Source organism: Molothrus aeneus, chromosome 10 (genome assembly GCF_037042795.1).
Source record: "Molothrus aeneus isolate 106 chromosome 10, BPBGC_Maene_1.0, whole genome shotgun sequence".
Classification (NCBI taxonomy): domain Eukaryota; kingdom Metazoa; phylum Chordata; class Aves; order Passeriformes; family Icteridae; genus Molothrus; species Molothrus aeneus.
In genome coordinates this window covers 13,953,404-13,971,652 of record NC_089655.1, presented here as the reverse complement: position 1 = coordinate 13,971,652, position 18,249 = coordinate 13,953,404, and the positions used below count along the sequence as shown (strand labels likewise).

The 18,249-nt window shown below is 47.2% G+C and overlaps 4 protein-coding genes across 4 annotated transcripts in view; all 4 read left to right on the top strand.

Annotated features, from left to right (window-relative positions):
* LOC136560848 (IgGFc-binding protein-like) overlaps window positions 1-1,092 on the top strand; it is a 93,770-nt gene extending 92,678 nt beyond the window's left edge. The window contains exons 55-56 of the mRNA XM_066556925.1: window positions 856-956; window positions 1,051-1,092. Coding sequence (XP_066413022.1) covers window positions 856-956; window positions 1,051-1,092 — 143 coding nt within the window. The remainder of the gene's footprint in view (window positions 1-855; window positions 957-1,050) is intronic.
* Window positions 1,093-2,314: 1,222 nt separating this feature from the next.
* Window positions 2,315-7,235, top strand: LOC136560718 (zonadhesin-like). The gene is made up of 7 exons (XM_066556719.1): window positions 2,315-2,419; window positions 3,917-4,041; window positions 4,918-5,117; window positions 5,678-5,816; window positions 6,115-6,243; window positions 6,598-6,709; window positions 7,048-7,235. Coding segments are annotated over exons 1-7 (861 nt in total). The 5' UTR covers window positions 2,315-2,417; the 3' UTR covers window positions 7,202-7,235.
* Window positions 7,236-9,892: 2,657 nt separating this feature from the next.
* On the top strand, window positions 9,893-11,854 carry LOC136560655 (phospholipase A and acyltransferase 1-like). The gene is made up of 4 exons (XM_066556623.1): window positions 9,893-10,056; window positions 10,473-10,683; window positions 10,881-11,149; window positions 11,538-11,854. Exons 2-4 carry the CDS (start codon window positions 10,566-10,568, stop codon window positions 11,658-11,660), a joined length of 510 nt encoding a protein of 169 aa, XP_066412720.1. The 5' UTR covers window positions 9,893-10,056; window positions 10,473-10,565; the 3' UTR covers window positions 11,661-11,854.
* Window positions 11,855-11,966: 112 nt separating this feature from the next.
* LOC136560656 (phospholipase A and acyltransferase 1-like) lies at window positions 11,967-16,002 on the top strand. Its single transcript, XM_066556624.1, has 4 exons — window positions 11,967-14,250; window positions 14,678-14,882; window positions 15,078-15,346; window positions 15,725-16,002. Exons 2-4 carry the CDS (start codon window positions 14,771-14,773, stop codon window positions 15,830-15,832), a joined length of 489 nt encoding a protein of 162 aa, XP_066412721.1. The 5' UTR covers window positions 11,967-14,250; window positions 14,678-14,770; the 3' UTR covers window positions 15,833-16,002.
* The last annotated feature ends 2,247 nt before the right edge of the window (window positions 16,003-18,249 follow it).

Here is an 18,249-nt window from a genome sequence, read left to right as displayed (position 1 = left end):
TTCTCTATCTGGATCCCACTGAACTTAGGAGAAATGAGATATAGACTCAGACTGTCATATAGTTGTTTCATGTTAAGTAAGGTCTGAATGATAAGAACAATAGCAAATCACTTTAAATTGTTAATTGGGATGATGGGGCAAAATCTGGATCTGCCCCATGCCAGCTGAACCCAGCCAGAGGAGTTGTAGGACTGAGATCCTGAAGCTATAGACTGTGAATGTATCATTTTGCATGCTTCCTCTCAGGCCTACTCCAGATAATCCCATTCTTTCGTGTTTGTCAGGACTTCACATGGCCTATACACAAGTCACTCATGTCAGCTGGACACATGGTACCTCCTCTGTTCAAAGCAGAACTACTCCTGATTTACAACAGCATATAGCTGTAGTATTTCTGAGTACATGGTGAAAGTGCCAGGTTCTGTATTTACATGGGCATCTTTCCAAACCCTGAAATTCCAAGTGCAGAAAGCAAATGTCTGTCTATAAAAATTCCATTTCTCAGTGATCAAGTGGATTGTAAGTGAAGGGCAAAAAGTGGGTGATGCATTCCCTTTGTTGGAAAGCAGTAAGCAGCATGCACTAAGAGCACCCAGGCAGTGATATCATGTTATAGAAAAACTTGTGAAAAATTACTTTTTCATGATCCACATTGCAGAGCACAGAAACTGTGAATACCTGTATGAACAGATATGTTCAGGGCTATGCCCTTATGCTGCATATTAAAGCCATGTCATATTACCATCTGCAATCTGAATCATGACATCTAGCACTTGACATGATTTCTACCTCCTCCATACACTCAGTGGCAACAATTTCTGTGTAACAGCTTTTTTTCCTTCTGACTTTGTCTAGACATAAAGCTGGCTACCACCTACAGAGGCAGAGTGGAAGGCTTGTGTGGTGACTTTGATGGGAGATACAGAAATGACTTCAAAAATCCAGATGGTGTTTGGGTGAGGAATGTGAATGTATTTGGTGAAAGCTGGAAAGTTCCTCTGAAAAGAAGCTCTCGTCTCAGGTACTTGATTTTCTATTTAATATCCACAGCAAGCACTGCCACTAGAAGTGAGCGAATTAAGTCGTAGTTAACCTCTAGTAACTACACTGTCTCATTTCTCTAATCTTTCTTCTTCCCATTTTTTGTGTGTATGGACTTTTCCTGCTCATCACTAAGGTGAACTATAAGTTTGGCCAAAAGAGGGCTGAACTGTCAGTGCAAGACTCCAGTTCAGTATCCCTCTTTGGAGTTACAGCCATTACAACTGTTAGGGCACAGGGGTGAATAACATCTTTGCCAAACTCGTGGTTCCTGACAAAGATAAATACATGTGCTAGATGGGCCTGAGTGAGTGCAAATCCTGATTCAGTGTCAGTCTTTCCTCTGGAACATGAATGTAGCTTTGAAATCCATCAACATAAATTCACAGTTCCTCCCATAAAAGGTTATTGAAGAGTCTGATTTTCTTGCTTTCATGGCTGTCTATTTTGGTTTTTGCTCATACACAAAAAGTAAGGACGTTCTTTTCACCATACATGAGCATAATATTTGTGGTCAGGAAAATTCTGTGATAATTAGTCCATACACAACATTCAAAAAGGTTTTTCTTGCTTCCTTGAGGTTTCCCTCCTTCCTTTATCCCTGTTGCTTTGAAAGCCCTTTGGAAATTGCTTAGCCATTAACACATTGCTTTTTCAGAAAGTAAATGGAACTGTATTAGCTGTCTAGATATATTTTGGCTACAAAATTTGCCTGCTAGAATAGCAGAAAACAGTATACAGGGCAGTGTTGAGCATAAAGGGGCCCTGGAGTCTGTGCCTATAGGAAAATTCTGGCATTTCAGGCATACAGTGAGTTGTTCAGTGAAAGTGAGCATATATCCAAGAAACAGGGCTTTATTCCAGCTGCATCCTTCTGACTAACATTCAACTTTTGTTGAATAGATGGGATGGAGGAAGAAATGGATAAGACATGTATCATTCAGAGTTTGCAAAGAGATAACTACAGATATCCCATTTACTTTAAATATCCATAAATCTCTGAGATGGTAGGAAGTGTTCCAGTACATCTTTGATTTGCTATATCTCCTTCCCATTCAGGAAAAAACATGAAAGATAAATACATTTATCTTACATTTACACCACAAGGCAGAAGTATTCTTGCAGTGTTGCTCAGAGCATAGTACCATGAATGCTGGATGCTCACAGAACACTGATGATTTCATAATTACTTCATTTACAGACGAGATGTCAACTCAGAAAATGAATCTGAGGAGGAGCCAGATCCAGGGCTTTTCCAAGGTTGCAATGAAAATCAGCTGGAGCAGCAAAACACAACTTCAAAGTGTCAAATCCTGACTGACTCGAATGGTCCTTTTGCCAAGTGTCATTCTGCAGTCCAACCAGATTTCTATTTCATGTAAGTGTCTACTGCAGACAGTTGTCCTCCCCACTTCCAAAATAATTTTGGCAATACCTTCTGACAAGAACTATCTTCAGTCATCTGGAGTCTCCAGGCTATTAATAGGAGCTAAGGATAGTATCTTTGAAGAACTGGACCCAGTGATTTCATTACTGATATATTTGCATCTCCTTATTTATTTTTAAATAGCTGTGATTATCTTTCTTTCATCTATTCAGTGTTTCACTTCTCTGCTAGTTCTACAAAGTAGCTTTCCTCTTTTCCCACCCAGATAAAGCAGCAGTGTTAAGCCTGGAATTTCCAATGTGCTTACAGTTCTCATCCACATTCAGTGAGACTTTAGAACCTGGGTCTATTGGGTAGCAGTTCTAGCTTCATAAAATTTGTATTGTGCCATAGCCAAAGGCTGAAGCTGACAGTGACACTTATGAATTTTTCATGGAGAAGTGCAAAAACCAAATTAGTGAAGATTAACTAACCTGATATCTTCAAGAAAGTTCCCTCTGCTGTGTTTCAAGGTTGCTCTGCCTCCTACATATACAATTCCAACACACCTAATTCTGAGCTGTATTCATCCCCACATTCATCTTTCATGCTTCATCCATCATCAGTCACAACTTTGCCAAGTAGCTGCCAGTTTTCTTTAGTTACATAGCTGTGCCTAATATTTAAAGACAGATAATGCTCACCCCAAAGTCCCTCTTATCTGGGAGAAGAATGTTACAGTACTTTAAGCCAAATAAAGTGGACCACTATCCATATTCTTAACACAAGCCTACTTTTCTCCTCACTCTAGAATTTGGTTGGGCATCCTGCTCTACCTGCTTAGTGGTAGCCTTGATTCTTCTGAGGTCCTGAATATTTGCTGATTCCATTCATCTTGGATCTCAGTGCCTCTGAAAATCAGGCCGTGAATACTCAAATGATGAGCAAAACTGAGAAAGTAGTACTGGCAGACAAACACTGGATAAAACAGAATTCTGTGTCAACATTCAAGGCAGATGGACATGGGGAGGGTACTCATGTATTGAAAGAGGCACGTAGTTCAGCTGTAAGACTTAGCAGGACTAAAAAGTGCTTTATAAGCAACATGTATCCTGTAACAGAAGCAGAGGGCAAAGAAGAACTTACTGTGTTAAGTCAGGTAACTGTTTATTACTTTATTAGATTGCATAAGAGGAAAACTTTGAATTTAGGGTCACGGTTTAGTAGTGAGCCTGGTAGAGTTAGGTTAAAGGTTGGGCTTGATGATCTTAGAGGCCTTTTCCAACTTTAATGATGATATGATCCTATTTGGACACCTCACATAGCAGCAGCAGCTGCACAACAAATGACCTGATCTTTCCAATCACGTGCTTGGGGTATTCCTCTGTTTCCTGTCAGCCAGATAGTTTTGTTGGAAAACAAAACTAACTCAGAGTCAGGCAGAAAAGCAGATGAAAACCACCAATAACAAATATACTGGGAATTAATGTTTTCTCATGTTGCTCATAGGAGCTGCCTGTTCGATAACTGTGTGGAAGGAGATGAGATCTTGTGTCGCAGTCTGGAGGAATATGTGCTGGCTTGTCAGCAGCAGGGAGTCAGCATGGATGGCTGGAGGCAACAGACAGACTGTGGTAAGCACAGGAAGAAACAGAAAGTAGAGATTCTACCTACAGGACTCAAAATCTGAAGTTTAAGCCTTTTCCTTTATCATATCTTCTCAGGGAATAAAAACATGTTGATTCACACTTCACTCACTCGTTCACAATTAAGCACACTTGTTTTTCTGACCTCTCCTCTGTGTCCTATGCTGACTTTTGCATTTAAACCCCAGCTTTGAGAGATACTTGGGAAATCAGAGCTGTCAACTCCCTGCCATCAGAAGTTTTGTGAGTGAAAAGATGTCCCCATTCCAAATAGGACAAAAAGTTTCAATTTTGGAGACCCTCACAAGCTACAAATCTGAAGGCAAAACATTGCATTTCACACTCTCTTTAAATCTACAAAATATTCAAATTATCTTTTTCAAGATTAAAAAAAAAAGATTCAACTGAAAACTCAAAACTCTCAGACTAAAAAAATGCTGAAATAAGACTTATAATCATCTCAATTTTTTCTTATTTTTCCTCATTTTATATTTAAATTTGGAGATTCATCAAACCATGTTTTCCCTGTGTCTGCTATGGTTATATGACTTTGTATTTCTGGTGAAACAAAGTTCCCACAGTTGTGGAACAACTCTGGCACTTGCAGGGATGGCAACCCTGAATGTGTGAGAAGTTGTTTTGAGAGCAGTGTATACCAGGAACAAGAGCGCAGTATACAAATAGCTTGGATGATGCATTTCCTGACTTTGGAGTACTTTACTTACAACTTCAGAGCTATTATATATGCATGCACATCTTTGTGTGTATTTATCATATTGCCTCCTACACAATGGATCAGAAAGGGAATTCTGTAAGGAAGTAACACACAGCAGCCTGGTATAACTGGACTCCTTATTTTTACAGGTATGTCATGTCCTCCCAACAGCAAGTACAGCTCGTGCATGTCTGCATGTCCAGCATCCTGCAACGATCTGACCAGCCCCTCTGAGTGTGAATCACCCTGTGTTGAAGGCTGTGAATGTCTCCCTGGTTATGTTCTTAGTGGCTTTGAATGTGTGCCTTACAAACAGTGTGGCTGCACATACCTTAACAAATACTATGAGGTACGGTCTCTCTGTGGGTCAGACAGCTCCCACTAAACAGTATTTTCTCTTGTTAGTTATTTTGACCATCTTCGTATAATCCTCAGCATATAATTTTGCAGTAGAAACATTAGAAACAAAGAGAAATTGTTTAATAAAATCCTGGTTTCTGGAGAAAGGGAAGAAGAGGTCAAGATCTCTTGGTCTCTCTCTGAAATTCTGAAGTGGCAGACAGCATTTCCACATTGCCTTGGAGGTATGATGTGGTTCATCTGCCACTCATCCCAAGCAACAGTTGCCTATTTTTGGTTGCACGTGTACCCTGCCTGGGGATAGGATCACATGCCCCAAACTCTTCTTTTGCTTTCTTTCTTGAGCCATCCTCAAGTTTCAGAGAGCTGCATTAATAAGCTTCTTGCTTTGTTTTTTTTTTACAAACTACTTTAAAAAATCAATCTGCTCTATTGCCATTCATCAGGAAAGCATCAGAGAGAGCATAATGAAGGTTCCAGGCCTACATTCATGTTTTTTCTGGCTGATTTTATTTGATCTTTTTTAACATCTAACTCCTGTTTTTTCAGATTGGAGAAATATTCACCACTGATGACTGCTCTCAGAAATGCCAGTGCACAGAAAGCTCCACTGTTTTCTGCTCTGATGAAGTGTGTGGGTCTGGAGAAATCTGTGACATTTCAAACTACACTCGTGGATGCTACAGGAGTGAGTCAACCACTATCACATTGTCTTTGATGCTATGAAGTCTTGACTAATTTTAAAGAGCATCATTGGGTTAGGGATAGTTGCAAGAGAGAGTGTACAGAAGAAAACCATGCAAGGCATCTTGCTCTGTTGTTTCACTGGAGAAACAGTGTTTCTTTCCCTTATTCATGTTGTCAGATACAAGAAACATGCTAAAATACAGGGGATGTGCAGCATTAGGAGTCAGCGTAATCTAAGCAAGAACAATTCTCTTCAGGTTGGATTGTCTGAGAGTCAAGTGTTTCTCCTTTTTTCCCAGGTGGCCCATGTATGCCAAATCCTTGTAAGAATGATGGCATTTGCTCTGAAACTTCCAACAGCACCTCCCTCCACTTCTGTGAATGTTCAGAACTCTACACAGGACCAAACTGTGAGGCTGAAAAAATAGGTAATAAAACTATTCTGTATTTCTCTGTCTGCATTAAACACATAATTTTCAAAAATGGATGTTGTTGTGGAGAAGAACTGGGCTCGCTCTTCATTTTCATGATGTAGGTTAGTAACCCAGTGCGTGAGAGCCTGTGGTCCTCCAAGCAGAGAGAAGGGTCAGAAATCCACTGGAGAGGTACCAGAAAGCAGGACAGCAGGGCTTGGTACAGCACACAGGACCTGGGTCTGACACCATTCCAGAAAGCCACAGAGAACACAAAAAATAACAAACAGACAGAAAAGGGTGGAGAAAAACCATTTCTGTTCACAGCATGGTTAGCTTTCAGTGACAGGGCTCTTGTTTGTTCTTCAGCTGAAGACCCTGCCACAGAGGATTCAGACCACACCATTGCCATTGTCATTGGAGTTGTGGCAGGAGTAGCTGTTATTGTCATTCTCATCTCCTCTACAGTGTACCTGTTCAGGTAAGGCTTTTCCCAGCTTTGCTACATTCAGCAAAGACACCTCTTTTAGCACCTGTAAACCTCAAAACTCTCATCAGTGACATACCTGCAAGAGCAGAAAGGAGCCACAGCATTGGGGATCTCTTCTGAGGAATGTGAGGGAAAACTTAACTTTTTTCATCAGGAGTGAACACATTCCATTTCTTTTACACAGGGCATATGCATCCCTTATCATAAAACTCTAGCTTCTCCAAAACCCAGTTCTGTTCATGCTCACAGCATTGTTTGATCTCTCACTATAAATAAGAATTGAAATTAAAATAGGTTGTTCTTTTCTTTTTTTTTTCCCCATTGTACAGAAGGAAGAGAAAGATGGATACAGTTGTTGTAACAAGGGATTCTTCTTTGAAAGGGTCCAGGGACAAATTGGATGCCAGAGTACGTGAGCAAGATTATGGCTGCATTGTGAACAGTGCATTTGATCAAAATGAATCCCCAAATGCACCTCTATAGTTAACAATATTATTCCTAATAATTTGTCATACTTTTTACTCTGTATTTTAATCATATTTCTAATATTTTGAGAAGAAATAATAATAAATTTATCATTGCATTTGTTGAAAACCTTTGTAATTGTTCATTTAAAATAGCTCTCAGATCTTACATTGTACGCCCAAAATGAAATATGTTCTAAGTGACGGAGGAGACTGTTGTCTTCAAAGGAAGTTTGAAAAGCATAAATTCCAGACAGACCTTGATGGCACAAATGTGCTGCACAATATGACATCCACACCTCGGAGACATGTACAAACATAGGCTGATGGTCAGAATTCAGACTGAAAGAGAGTAGGTAAAGGTTAGATATCTGAAAGCAGGTTTAGGATACATCTTAGAAAGAAATTCCTTACTATGAGGGCAGTGAGGCACTGGAATAGGTTATCCAGAGAAGTTGTGGATGCCCTGTCCCTGAAAGTGTTCAGGACCAGGTTGGACAGAGCTTGGAGCAATCTGGTCTAATGAATGGTGTCCCTGCCCATGGCAGGGGATTGGAATAGGATGATCTTTAGATTCGTTCCAACCCAAACCATTTTATGATTCTATGAACTATTTATAGCATCCCAGGCAGGTCTTCGTGAGATCTTACCCAAATCCTTCCATGGGTAGGGATTAGTTGACCAACATGGACACAGCTCTTTACCCCTCTTCTGGCAAGGCATGTCCAACTGGGGAGAGAAAGAAACAAGACACTGAGCTCACCTGAGGACAGATGTAATAAAAAGGATGAGCTCCATTCTCCTCTTAGAGTGAAGGGGACAAGAAGCAGGCTTGTCATCAGTCCCCAGTCTGTGGGGACTAAATAAGAGCATAACTTAACAAAAACTTTCTGAAGAATGAGATTGTGTCATAATGTCTCCACGGGCGTCTTTGCAAACTCAGAAGCTGCCACACTGATGAATGTGAGAGGAGCTCTGCATCAACTCAGTCCCAGACCATACCTAGGGCTCCCCTACATCAGGAGACCAAAGGTATTTGCAGCAATGCCTACCTACATGCTGTGTGTGAGACCCACCCCATGACAGACCACTCACAAAGCTCAGGGACTGAAGCATTGCCTGAGCTTTGTCCAAGCCCAGAACAGATTAGCAGGGCTATGAGTGGAGCTTTGAGACATAAAGCTCAAGCTGTTGTTTTATTGTTGCACCATGATTAATTCATTTTAAGGATCCAGATGTTTGAGACTCTGCTATGGCAAACCTGGGGCTGTGCAGGTGAGAAAACTTTGGATGTGTGAGTGTGAAGTGTACAGGGAGTCAAGGGGGGCACCTCAAAGGGACTCTGACAGGGCCTCAATCCCAGCTCAAATGCAGCAAGTGAGACTGCCAGAGTGGATCCTGGATGGTTGCACAGGAGGGTTTCCTTAACAGGACTTGCTGTTTTTTCTTCTGTAATGCTTGTTATTATTTAATTGCCCTTTTTCCTTTCCCTTGTGTCCCTAAACCCATGTGTACTGTTAGCCACAGAAGTATTTGCAGTCTCCGTGGTGAGTTAGGTTATTCTGGGCTATTCAAGAGCACAGCAGCTGTCCATACACACAGGCTACATCTATTTTGGAAAGAGTATGAATAGAAAGGGCCTTTCAACCTCATTACACAATGACAATGAATCAGTGAGAGAAGCCTACTTGTGCACAAATGAACTGTCAACTTTATGCTGGAATTTCACTGTGTTTATAATACCATCTTTGCTGCCTGTTCAGTGGCAGTTTCTATTGCACTCTCGTGCCTGCCACAGCACGATTCTGTGACTGCCAAGCAGTGCTGACCACACTCACCTCCCTTTGCCCTGGGTGGGAGCACAGGCCAGTCCCCTCCCCTGCAGGATCCCAGCCCAGGCTCCCCCAAGCAACAGGACCCTCCTGTGCCCAGGTAAAGCAGATCTCTGGGTTTCCATGTATATGTTTGGGGTTTTTTCCACACCACAAGAATTGCCTCGGTGATTAAATTTCCAGTGCAAATCTTTGCAAACAGTTCAGATTTAAAGAAGGGGATGATACAGAAAGCAGAACTGTTGTACAATGCTCCTCTGAATTAACCATGTCACTGGAAGACAGAAAGACGGCAAATCTTCCACTGCTCTCATCTTTTATATCAACCAGCTTGCTTGCCTGACTTCTGAAATGCAAGGCTTTAAATACTCCTTAGTTCAACTTACCCAGAGGACACTTTTCTCATTTGTTTTAGCACACTGTGCCAGCAGCAGTAAGGGAGATGGCTGTACAGGCTCAGCTGTGCATATTTCTTGGACCGGGACCTTGGCAGGGCACAATCATGAAATTCCTCTGCTGTCCCAAAGGAAATGCGCAGGCCACGTTATAAAAACACATCCTAAAAATCCCTTTGCCCTAAAATTATTTCACTCAGAGCTCCACCTCCTTTGTTTCTCATCACGGTGAAGAAGTAGAACGGCAGCACCCCATTTTTCTCTCGAAAGGTTTCCTGCTGAGGGGTGCTCACTCACCGCTCGGCCGAGCGGGACCGGACCCACCCTGCGGCTGGAGGGACTCGAGGAGCTGCGGAAGGCTCCGGGAAAGTGGCAATGGCACCTCCTCCTCGGGGACAGGATCGGATGTTCCACTAAACCAGTGGTTTTCGAAACAATCTCGGGAGCGGAGCGCCGGATGGGAGGGACGGTGGGAGGGAGAAGGCGGGGGCGGTGGGACGGGACGAGATGGAAGACGAGAGGGATGGGGTAGCTCTCGGTCAGCGTTGCCCGTGAGCCCGACAGGATCGGAGCGAGCGCCATCTTCATCCTATTTATAGCGGGAGCAGCGGGCCGGGAGCTCGGCCACGGCAGCAGCAGGCGCCGGGGTGAGCGGAGCTCGGGGGATGCGAGCGGGCGTTTCCAGCAGGATGCGGCCCCTCCGGGCTCTGCCGGGCGGCCGGAGGTGCCGCAGGGCCCGGGCACGGCTCGGCACCGGGCAGCCGCGTCCCGGCACCGGAGCGGGCCCGGAGCTCCCGGCGGAGCCCCGAGCGGAGCGCGGCCGGGAGGGCAGCGCGGGCACGGCGGGTGGGCGGGCGGGGGCAGCCGGGCACGGCGGCAGCAGCCGGACCCCGGCCCGGCCCCGGGCGGATGCGCTGCCTGCGAGCGGGGCCGTTCGCTCCCTCGCCCTGCGCCGGCGGCGGCCCCGGCCCCGAGCCGGCTCCGGCCCAGCGAGGTCCCCGCTCCGGCAGCCGCTGCCCTCGGCGCCCGCCACTGACACCCTCCGTGCCTGCGCTCCCGCCAGCTGCCCCTGCACAGCCCTCGCCTGCCCGCTGCGCTCTGCCCTGCGCTCAGCCAGCCCAGCTGCGCCTGCACGGCCTGACTGCACCAGCCCGGCATGGCAGAAGGCAGGCGCGACCCCCAGCCCGGGGACCTGATCGAGATCGACCGGCCAGGTTACCAGCACTGGGCCCTCTACGTTGGGGATGGATATGTCATCAACGTCACACCTGTAGGTAAGGCTTGTGCCGCCTGGCAAGGTGCTGAGTGGATGTTGAGATGCCCCAAGAGCCCTGTCTCCCTCCATGTGCTGCTGCTGGTAGACTCTGTGTGTGTGGATGACCTGTCCAGGAGCAGAGGAAACCCATCTGAGGTTGTGGAGAGGCCAGAGAGGGTCTGCCTGCCTGCCTTATCTCTTCCCTGACTTCCCCAGATGAAGGAGCCCCATCTCTGTTGGTGAGCACCACATCAGTATTCACCAAAAAGGCCAAGGTGAAGAAGCAGCTCCTGAAGGTGGTGGTGGAAAATCATAAATGGCGTGTCAACAACAAGTATGACCGCTCCCGCACTCCTTTCCCTGTGAAGGAGATCATCCGGCGTGCCGAGCAATGCATTGACAGGGAGGTGCCATATGATGTGCTTACCAGCAACTGTGAGCACTTTGTGACAATGCTCCGCTACGGAGAAGGAGTCTCAGACCAGGTGAGTGCCAGGGGTGAGCCCCGGGTGCCTCCCAGAGCAGCTCCTGGCTGCTGGCTGTGAGCCGGGCGCTGGGACACAGCCTGCAGCCTGCAGGGGACAGCCGAGTGCCCGGCGTGGGCTCCAAAGCAGCGCTGCCTCCCCAGAGCCCCTGCCCCTGCAGGGTCCCTGTGCTCTGTCTGCACCTGGCAGTGCCCTCTCACTGAGTGCCACCTCCTGGGGGGACAAACCTGGGTGCTGCCCTTCTGTTTTTGGGGGCCCTAGGAGGTGGGCCTCTCTCTGATTTATTTACCATGATTATCCCTGCCTGTTCTAGATTATCCTGCTGGGTGGGGACTAAACATATGTGCTCCTCATATTTCCAGCCTGTGTTTTACTTTCCCTTTTATAGGTCACAAAAGCAGTAATTGGTACTACAGCAGCTGTAGGAGGTATCATTCTTGCTGGTCTTGCCACCGTTGTTGTGAAGGGCTTGTTTGGGGACTCATCCAAGAGAGAGAGAAAGTACTACTGATGGGCTGTCAGGAAGAGCTCAGAGCAAGGCAGGGGGATCTCCTGGCCACAGCATTCACTGGTCAGCTTTTGATGTTCCTGCTATCAAGGCTTCCTAGCAACTCTGCCACCTTTGCTGTAATCATTAAATAATACTAATATAACAATAAACAATTAATATTTAATTAAATAAATTGTCAGAAATACAAACTTTAATTGCCAAAAGATCTTCTTTTATCTAACTTTGCATCCAAGTTCAACTGTTCAGCCTTGGTTTCTCCTGCTATATCATTAAGAAATAAAAAGTCAGGATTGGCATCATTTAAAGTGACCTCTGGCAGCATTAGCCTGGTTGCCATTTCTACTTTTATTTCCTTGCCTGTGATGAGTTTTGTGGTAGTCTGGGCACATTTGCACTGGTGCAGGCTTTTCATCCCTTTTCATCAATTGGTTCCTGTAGGCTTTTTCTGTATATCTGTGATTTTAACCTCAACTTTCCAAAAAAGTCAAAAAAGTACTGTTGAGGGTTTTCCAGCTGAGGATCAATGTAGGTGGGAAAGCCCTGGCTGCAATGTCTGCAAAGGAGCAGGCAGGGCATGTGCAGTGTCTTGAATCTGTACTTGTGCTGCTTAAACTGAGAAACTCCTGGGAGGTCGGAGGAAGGGTCAGTTTTATAAGCTGTGCCCTTCAGAGTTTCTCAGGAGTGCTCTGGTTTTGGCATGATGGCGTTATGCATGGTTTTTCCCTGCCTACAAAGTGTTTACAAATGTACTGAGCCACACCATTTCCTTGTCACAAAGCTGATATGTGCATTGTCTTGGAAGAAAACTCTTCAGGCTAAGTGTGCTTTATTGTCCTTTTCCTGGAGCATCTGCCTTGAGTGTTTGGAAGCAGGTTAGCTGCATCCCACCTGTGAGACACAGAGTCTGTGCTGCTTTTCTTACAGGCAACTGCCTGGACTGCAGGGACAGGTGAGAGCAGAAGAGCTGTGTGTGAGAGGCTGGCTGGTTTTGTCTGCTCTGAACAGGTTGTCCAGGTTTAACCCCAGCCAGCAGCAAAGCACCAGGCAGCCACTTGCTCACTCACTCCCCTGGCAGCCCCATCAGAGAGGGAATCAGAAGATTTGAAATTAAAAACTTGTGGCTTGAGGAAAAGTTGGTTTAGTAGGTAAACCAAAATCTTTGCATGCAACAAAGCAAAACAAGGAATCAATTCATTGCTCTTTTAAACAGCAGTTTTTCAGTGTTTGAAATAGCCAAGGCAAAGTTTCCAGTTGTATTTTGTACTGCCCTTTGTTACTACATCTGAACAAAGTTCTTAGTTTTAACACAGGGAAACACCTTACAATCAAACTGAAACTGAAACTCCTTTCTGGATTCCTGGAAATGGAATCAAAACCTCTGTCATGGCTATCTATTGAGGTGGTTATACAGAACTTCTGAACTTTCCTGCTCTCAGAGCATTCTCTCTGCACACCCTGACAAGTGAGCACCGTGTGAGGGCAGCATATGGACCTCTCACATCTCTACTTCATCCTACAATAAAGAGAATTGGCATTATTTTATCTGGGGAATTGTCTTGCTGTTTGTAAAAGCTGCAACATTTGACAGAATGCAGAAGTTGGCAGTTGTACCAGGCATCTTTTGCAGTCAGGGTGATGTTGTTCATTGTGGGATGCCTTTCCTTGAGCCTGGTGGGTGCATTGACAGGATTTGGTGGAACACTGCCCAAACCATAAGGTGAGAGTGTGAGGAGGAGCAGCAAAATCCATCAGTTGCTACATTGTGCACTTCTGAGCCTTTCTAGGAAATACTGGCAAGACCTGAGACCTGCTCAAGTTGCCATGGAGTAGAGTCAAGGCTATTCTTTTCCCAACAGCTGAGAGAACTCTCATTTCCTGTGCTGCGGGGCACACCCAGCACAGGCACAGTGAGTCCCTAAAAAGAATGGAATTTGTAGGACATTAAACAATCTGAATCTAGTGCACATCAGAGGATGAAAACCTGGGCTGATTCAGTACAAGACAGGGAAGCCCTAGCATTGTGCAGCCCTGAGCCTGGCTCAAGGGCCTCACCTGGTCCTCTTCATTCTATTTGTAGGTGGGATAATGTAAATCGAATCCATCAAGTTGTTGCTGCAAAGTTTTTGCATTTACACAAGGCCATTTGCACTGGCCATTTACATCCTCTCTGGGTTTGGTTGACTGGCACACAAGCCAGACTATAAACCTGATCCTGAAGCTGCTCTTTTACAGATGATATCCTGCCACTTGTACAGAAGCGGTGTCAGGGTTGTTTCCTGCCGTGGAACAGAAGCACCCCTTGAGGGCAGGGGCATCTGGCAGAGAGGAGGTGGCCCAACTTCCATGGTGGCAGGACCAGAAGCGGTGGTTTTGGCAACAACCACCAAGCTTTTTTTATCCAGCGGTGGTTTTGGCAGCAACCTCGAGAGCAGAGCCTGGAGCAGGCGGCGGGTGTGCCCCGACGGGCTGGCTCCGGGCCAAAGCCGGCAGCGAGCCCTGCGAGTTACACCCACGCGCCCGGTGCTCCCTCTTTATAGCGGGTAGAGGGGACTTTGAGCCGGGCCACGGCAGCAGCGGGACAGATGCTGAGGTGAGCGGAGCTCGGGGGATGCGAGCGGGCGTTTCCAGCAGGATGCGGCCCCTCCGGGCTCTGCCGGGCGGCCGGAGGTGCCGCAGGGCCCGGGCACGGCTCGGCACCGGGGCAGCCCCAGGCAGCCGCGTCCCGGCACCGGAGCGGGCCCGGAGCTCCCGGCGGAGCCCCGAGCGGAGCGCGGCCGGGAGGGCAGCGCGGGCACGGCGGGTGGGCGGGCGGGGGCAGCCGGGCACGGCGGCAGCAGCCGGACCCCGGCCCGGCCCCGGGCGGATGCGCTGCCTGCGAGCGGGGCCGTTCGCTCCCTCGCCCTGCGCCGGCGGCGGCCCCGGCCCCGAGCCGGCTCCGGCCCAGCGAGGTCCCCGCTCCGGCAGCCGCTGCCCTCGGCGCCCGCCACTGACACCCTCCGTGCCTGCGCTCCCGCCAGCTGCCCCTGCACAGCCCTCGCCTGCCCGCTGCGCTCTGCCCTGCGCTCAGCCAGCCCAGCTGCGCCTGCACGGCCTGACTGCACCAGCCCGGCATGGGACAGGACAATTGCAAACCCGAGCCTGGAGACCTGATCGAGATCGACCGGCCACTTTACCAGCACTGGGCCCTCTACGTGGGGTATGGATATGTCATTCATGTGACAGGTAAGGCTTGTGCCGCCTGGCAAGGTGCAGAGCGGGTGATGAAATGCCCCAAGGGCCCTGTCTCCCTCCATGGGCTGTGGGTGGATGCTGTGTGTGTAGCCGTCCTTTCCAGGAGCAGGCAGAAACCCATCTAAAGTCCTGGAGGGGCCAGAGAGGGTCTGCCTGACTGCCTTATCTCCTCCTTGGGTTTCGCAGATGAAGAAGCTTCATCCGTTTTGCTTAGCAGCTCATCAATACGTGCCACAAGAGCCAAGGTGAAGAAGCAGCTCCTGAAGGATGTGGTGAAAAATCATAAATGGCGTGTCAACAACAAGTATGACCAGTTCCGCACTCCTTTCCCTGTGAAGGAGATCATCCGGCGTGCCGAGCTATGCATTGACAGGGAGGTGCCATATGATGTGCTTACCAGCAACTGTGAGCACTTTGTGACAATGCTCCGCTACGGAGACGGAGTCTCAGACCAGGTGAGTGCCAGGGGTGAGCCCCGGGTGCCTCCCAGAGCAGCTCCTGGCTGCTGGCTGTGAGCCGGGCACTGGGACACAGCCTGCAGCCTGCAGGGGACAGCCGAGTGCCCGGCGTGGGCTCCAAAGCAGCGCTGCCTCCCCAGAGCCCCTGCCCCTGCAGGGTCCCTGTGCTCTGTCTGCACCTGGCAGTGCCCTCTCACTGAGTGCCACCTCCTGGGGGGACAAACCTGGGTGCTGCCCCTTCTGCTAATGGGGCACATGGCTCTCACTGATTTATTACCCTGAATATCCCTGCCTTTTCTAGATTATCATCCTAGAGTGTTGTAAATATAAATGCCCTTCACGTTTCCAAAACCTGTCTTGTTTTCCCTTTTATAGGCCAGAAAAGCAGCTGCTGGCAGTGCTCTAGCAGCTGTTGGAAGTATCATTCTTGCTGGAGCTGCTCTTGTTGGGATGGCATTGTCTGAGAGCACATCCAGGAGATAGTGCTACTGATGGGCTCTCGGGAAGGGCTCAGAGCAAGTCAGGCAGAGTCCCTGGGCACAGCGGTCACTGGCCAGCTTTACAACACCTGCCATCAAGGCTTCCTTGCAACTGTGCCAACCTTACTGTAAACAATAAACAATCCTTAATAAAATGGCGGCAATACAAAATCATATTGTCCTAAAATCCTCTTTTATCTGAATATAGTTTTGTGTGCAAGTTCAGCAGTACAGCCTTGCTTCTCCCTGCTATCCCATTGAGAAACAAAGTCAGTGATTTACAGGCATGCTCTAATTTTGGCATGATGGAGTTTTACTCACTTTTGCCCTGCGTATAAAGTGTACTTTTCCCAGGCTCTTCTGACTCCCTTTGGGAGCAGCAGACCCCCCAGTGTGGGGAGGTCTGACAGGAAAACCCAGTGAGGTCTCTCTCTATCAGCTGTTTGTTCCACTGTACCGTTGAAGTTTTCTCCCATTACCCTGTAAGTGCAGTGGTTGCTGGCATTGGACCTGAATAAGCATGCCAGGAGATTTTTATGGTCCCTTCCAATCCAACCCATTCTAGGATTCTGCTCTTTCAGCTTCTAAAAAAACATTGAGGCTTAAAGAATTGCAAGGACAGCAAGGGGACTTTGCCTGCCAGAGCTGGGGCAAAGTCATTTCAGTGACCAAATGTTGATTCCAATGCGTTCACAGTCCCAGCACCAGATCAATCTTCCCCCAGCCAGCAGGAAGGCAAAGCCAGGGTCCCTGCAGTGCTGGGGGTGAAGGATGTGAAGAATGAGCTGTGCAGCACCTATGCTTCATCTCCCAGTGTACTTGAGCCACACCATTTCCTTGTCACAAAGCTGATGTGTGCATTGTCTTGGAAGAAAACTCTTCAGGCTAAGTGTGCTTTATTGTCCTTTTCCTGGAACATCTGCCTTGAGTGTTTGGAAGCAGGTTAGCTGCATCCCACCTGTGAGACACAGAGTCTGTGCTGCTTTTCTTACAGGCAACTGCCTGGTCTGCAGGGACAGGTGAGAGCAGAAGAGCTGTGTGTGAGAGGCTGGCTGGTTTTGTCTGCTCTGAACAGGTTGTCCAGGTTTAGCCCCAGCCAGCAGCAAAGCACCAGGCAGCCACTTGCTCACTCACTCCCCTGGCAGCCCCATCAGAGAGGGAATCAGAAGAGTTGAAGTGAAAACTTTGAAGCTTGAGAAAAAGCAAAATAATTAATTCTTTGCTTTTGTTAAACATAAGTTTTTCAATGTTTGAAATCATCAAGCCGAGAATTCCTGTTGTTTTTCTGCTATCCTTTGTTATTACATCCTTCCCAATTTTGGTTTTTTTTAGTTTTAATACAAGAAAACATGATATAACCAAACTGAAACTGAAACTCCTTTCTGGATTCCTGGAAATGCAATCAAAACTTTTTTTGCAGCTATACCAGTCAGGTTGTTTTACAGCTGGCAATGAGTACAGTCAAGGCTGTTCTTTTCTCAAAAGTTGAAAAAAATATCAATGTATGTGCTCTGAGGCACAGCCAGGACTGATGCAGCCCCTCCCTAAATGGAGAGGCTTTTGCAGGATGTCAGCCATGTGAATCTGGTTCACATCAGAACATGAAAACTTGGGCTGAAGCCGCAGCATCGTGCAGCCCTGAGCCTGGCTGTAGGGTCTCACCTCACTCTCTTTACTGTGTTTGCAGGTGGGTTCACATAAATCTAATCTGTTACAGCCTAAATTGCTGCTAGTAAAGTCCAGGGTGAAGAAGCAAAAAAGACTTTTGCATAATATCCATAGATGTATAATTCAGTGAGATGTTCTGCTCTCAGACCCACACCCCCCCAAGGTCCCACTCTCTCCCACAGGGGCCTCCCAGCTGACCTTGGTCTCCGGGCAGTATCAAGGTGAGGCCCAATCAGGGAAAAGGGAGGGAGAGCCTCAGGAGCACCTATGTTCAGGCATAGCAATAGGGGAAGCAGCCAATGGGTTGTAACTTAGGAGAAGCCCCTCCAGGGCCTTCACAACTCCCCATTTTTTACATTATTAAGAAAGCTTTTCTGAAGGATCAACTGAATTAACTCAAAATGACAAAAACAATCAAAAGCGCCTATAAGACCATTTTCAAAATGTAAACAATTCTGAGTCCCCAGTGTCCAAACAGACTTTTTGGGGTGTCTTAGAGCTGGCAGGAGGGATGCGGGGTTTTCTTAGCATGGTTCTTCAGGAAACTGAGTCAGGAGAAAGTTTCTTCAGCAGGGGCTGTTTCTCTGTCTCCTGTGGTAAAGTGGTCAGCTGTGATAGACTCTGCACAAGGTAGTGTAGGTGGTGGTGTGCCTGTTGGGAACTCCAAATAAAAATCATTACTTTAAGAAAAAATGGTTACTTTAGGGAAACTTTTCTTTCTTTCCCTCCTAATCACACTCCCTCTGGTATTAC

Excerpts from the sequence above, each read along its gene's own strand:
- LOC136560718 (XM_066556719.1), top strand. Across the intron at positions 5,118-5,677 it reads ACCTTAACAAATACTATGAG|ATTGGAGAAATATTCACCAC; the intron begins GTACGGTCTCTC and ends CTGTTTTTTCAG. Across the intron at positions 5,817-6,114 it reads CACTCGTGGATGCTACAGGA|GTGGCCCATGTATGCCAAAT; the intron begins GTGAGTCAACCA and ends CTTTTTTCCCAG.
- LOC136560655 (XM_066556623.1), top strand. The coding sequence starts at position 10,566 with ATGGCAGAAGGCAGGCGCGACCCCCAGCCCGGGGACCTGATCGAGATC. Across the intron at positions 10,684-10,880 it reads CATCAACGTCACACCTGTAG|ATGAAGGAGCCCCATCTCTG; the intron begins GTAAGGCTTGTG and ends TGACTTCCCCAG. Across the intron at positions 11,150-11,537 it reads GAGAAGGAGTCTCAGACCAG|GTCACAAAAGCAGTAATTGG; the intron begins GTGAGTGCCAGG and ends TCCCTTTTATAG.
- LOC136560656 (XM_066556624.1), top strand. The coding sequence starts at position 14,771 with ATGGGACAGGACAATTGCAAACCCGAGCCTGGAGACCTGATCGAGATC. Across the intron at positions 14,883-15,077 it reads ATATGTCATTCATGTGACAG|ATGAAGAAGCTTCATCCGTT; the intron begins GTAAGGCTTGTG and ends TGGGTTTCGCAG. Across the intron at positions 15,347-15,724 it reads GAGACGGAGTCTCAGACCAG|GCCAGAAAAGCAGCTGCTGG; the intron begins GTGAGTGCCAGG and ends TCCCTTTTATAG.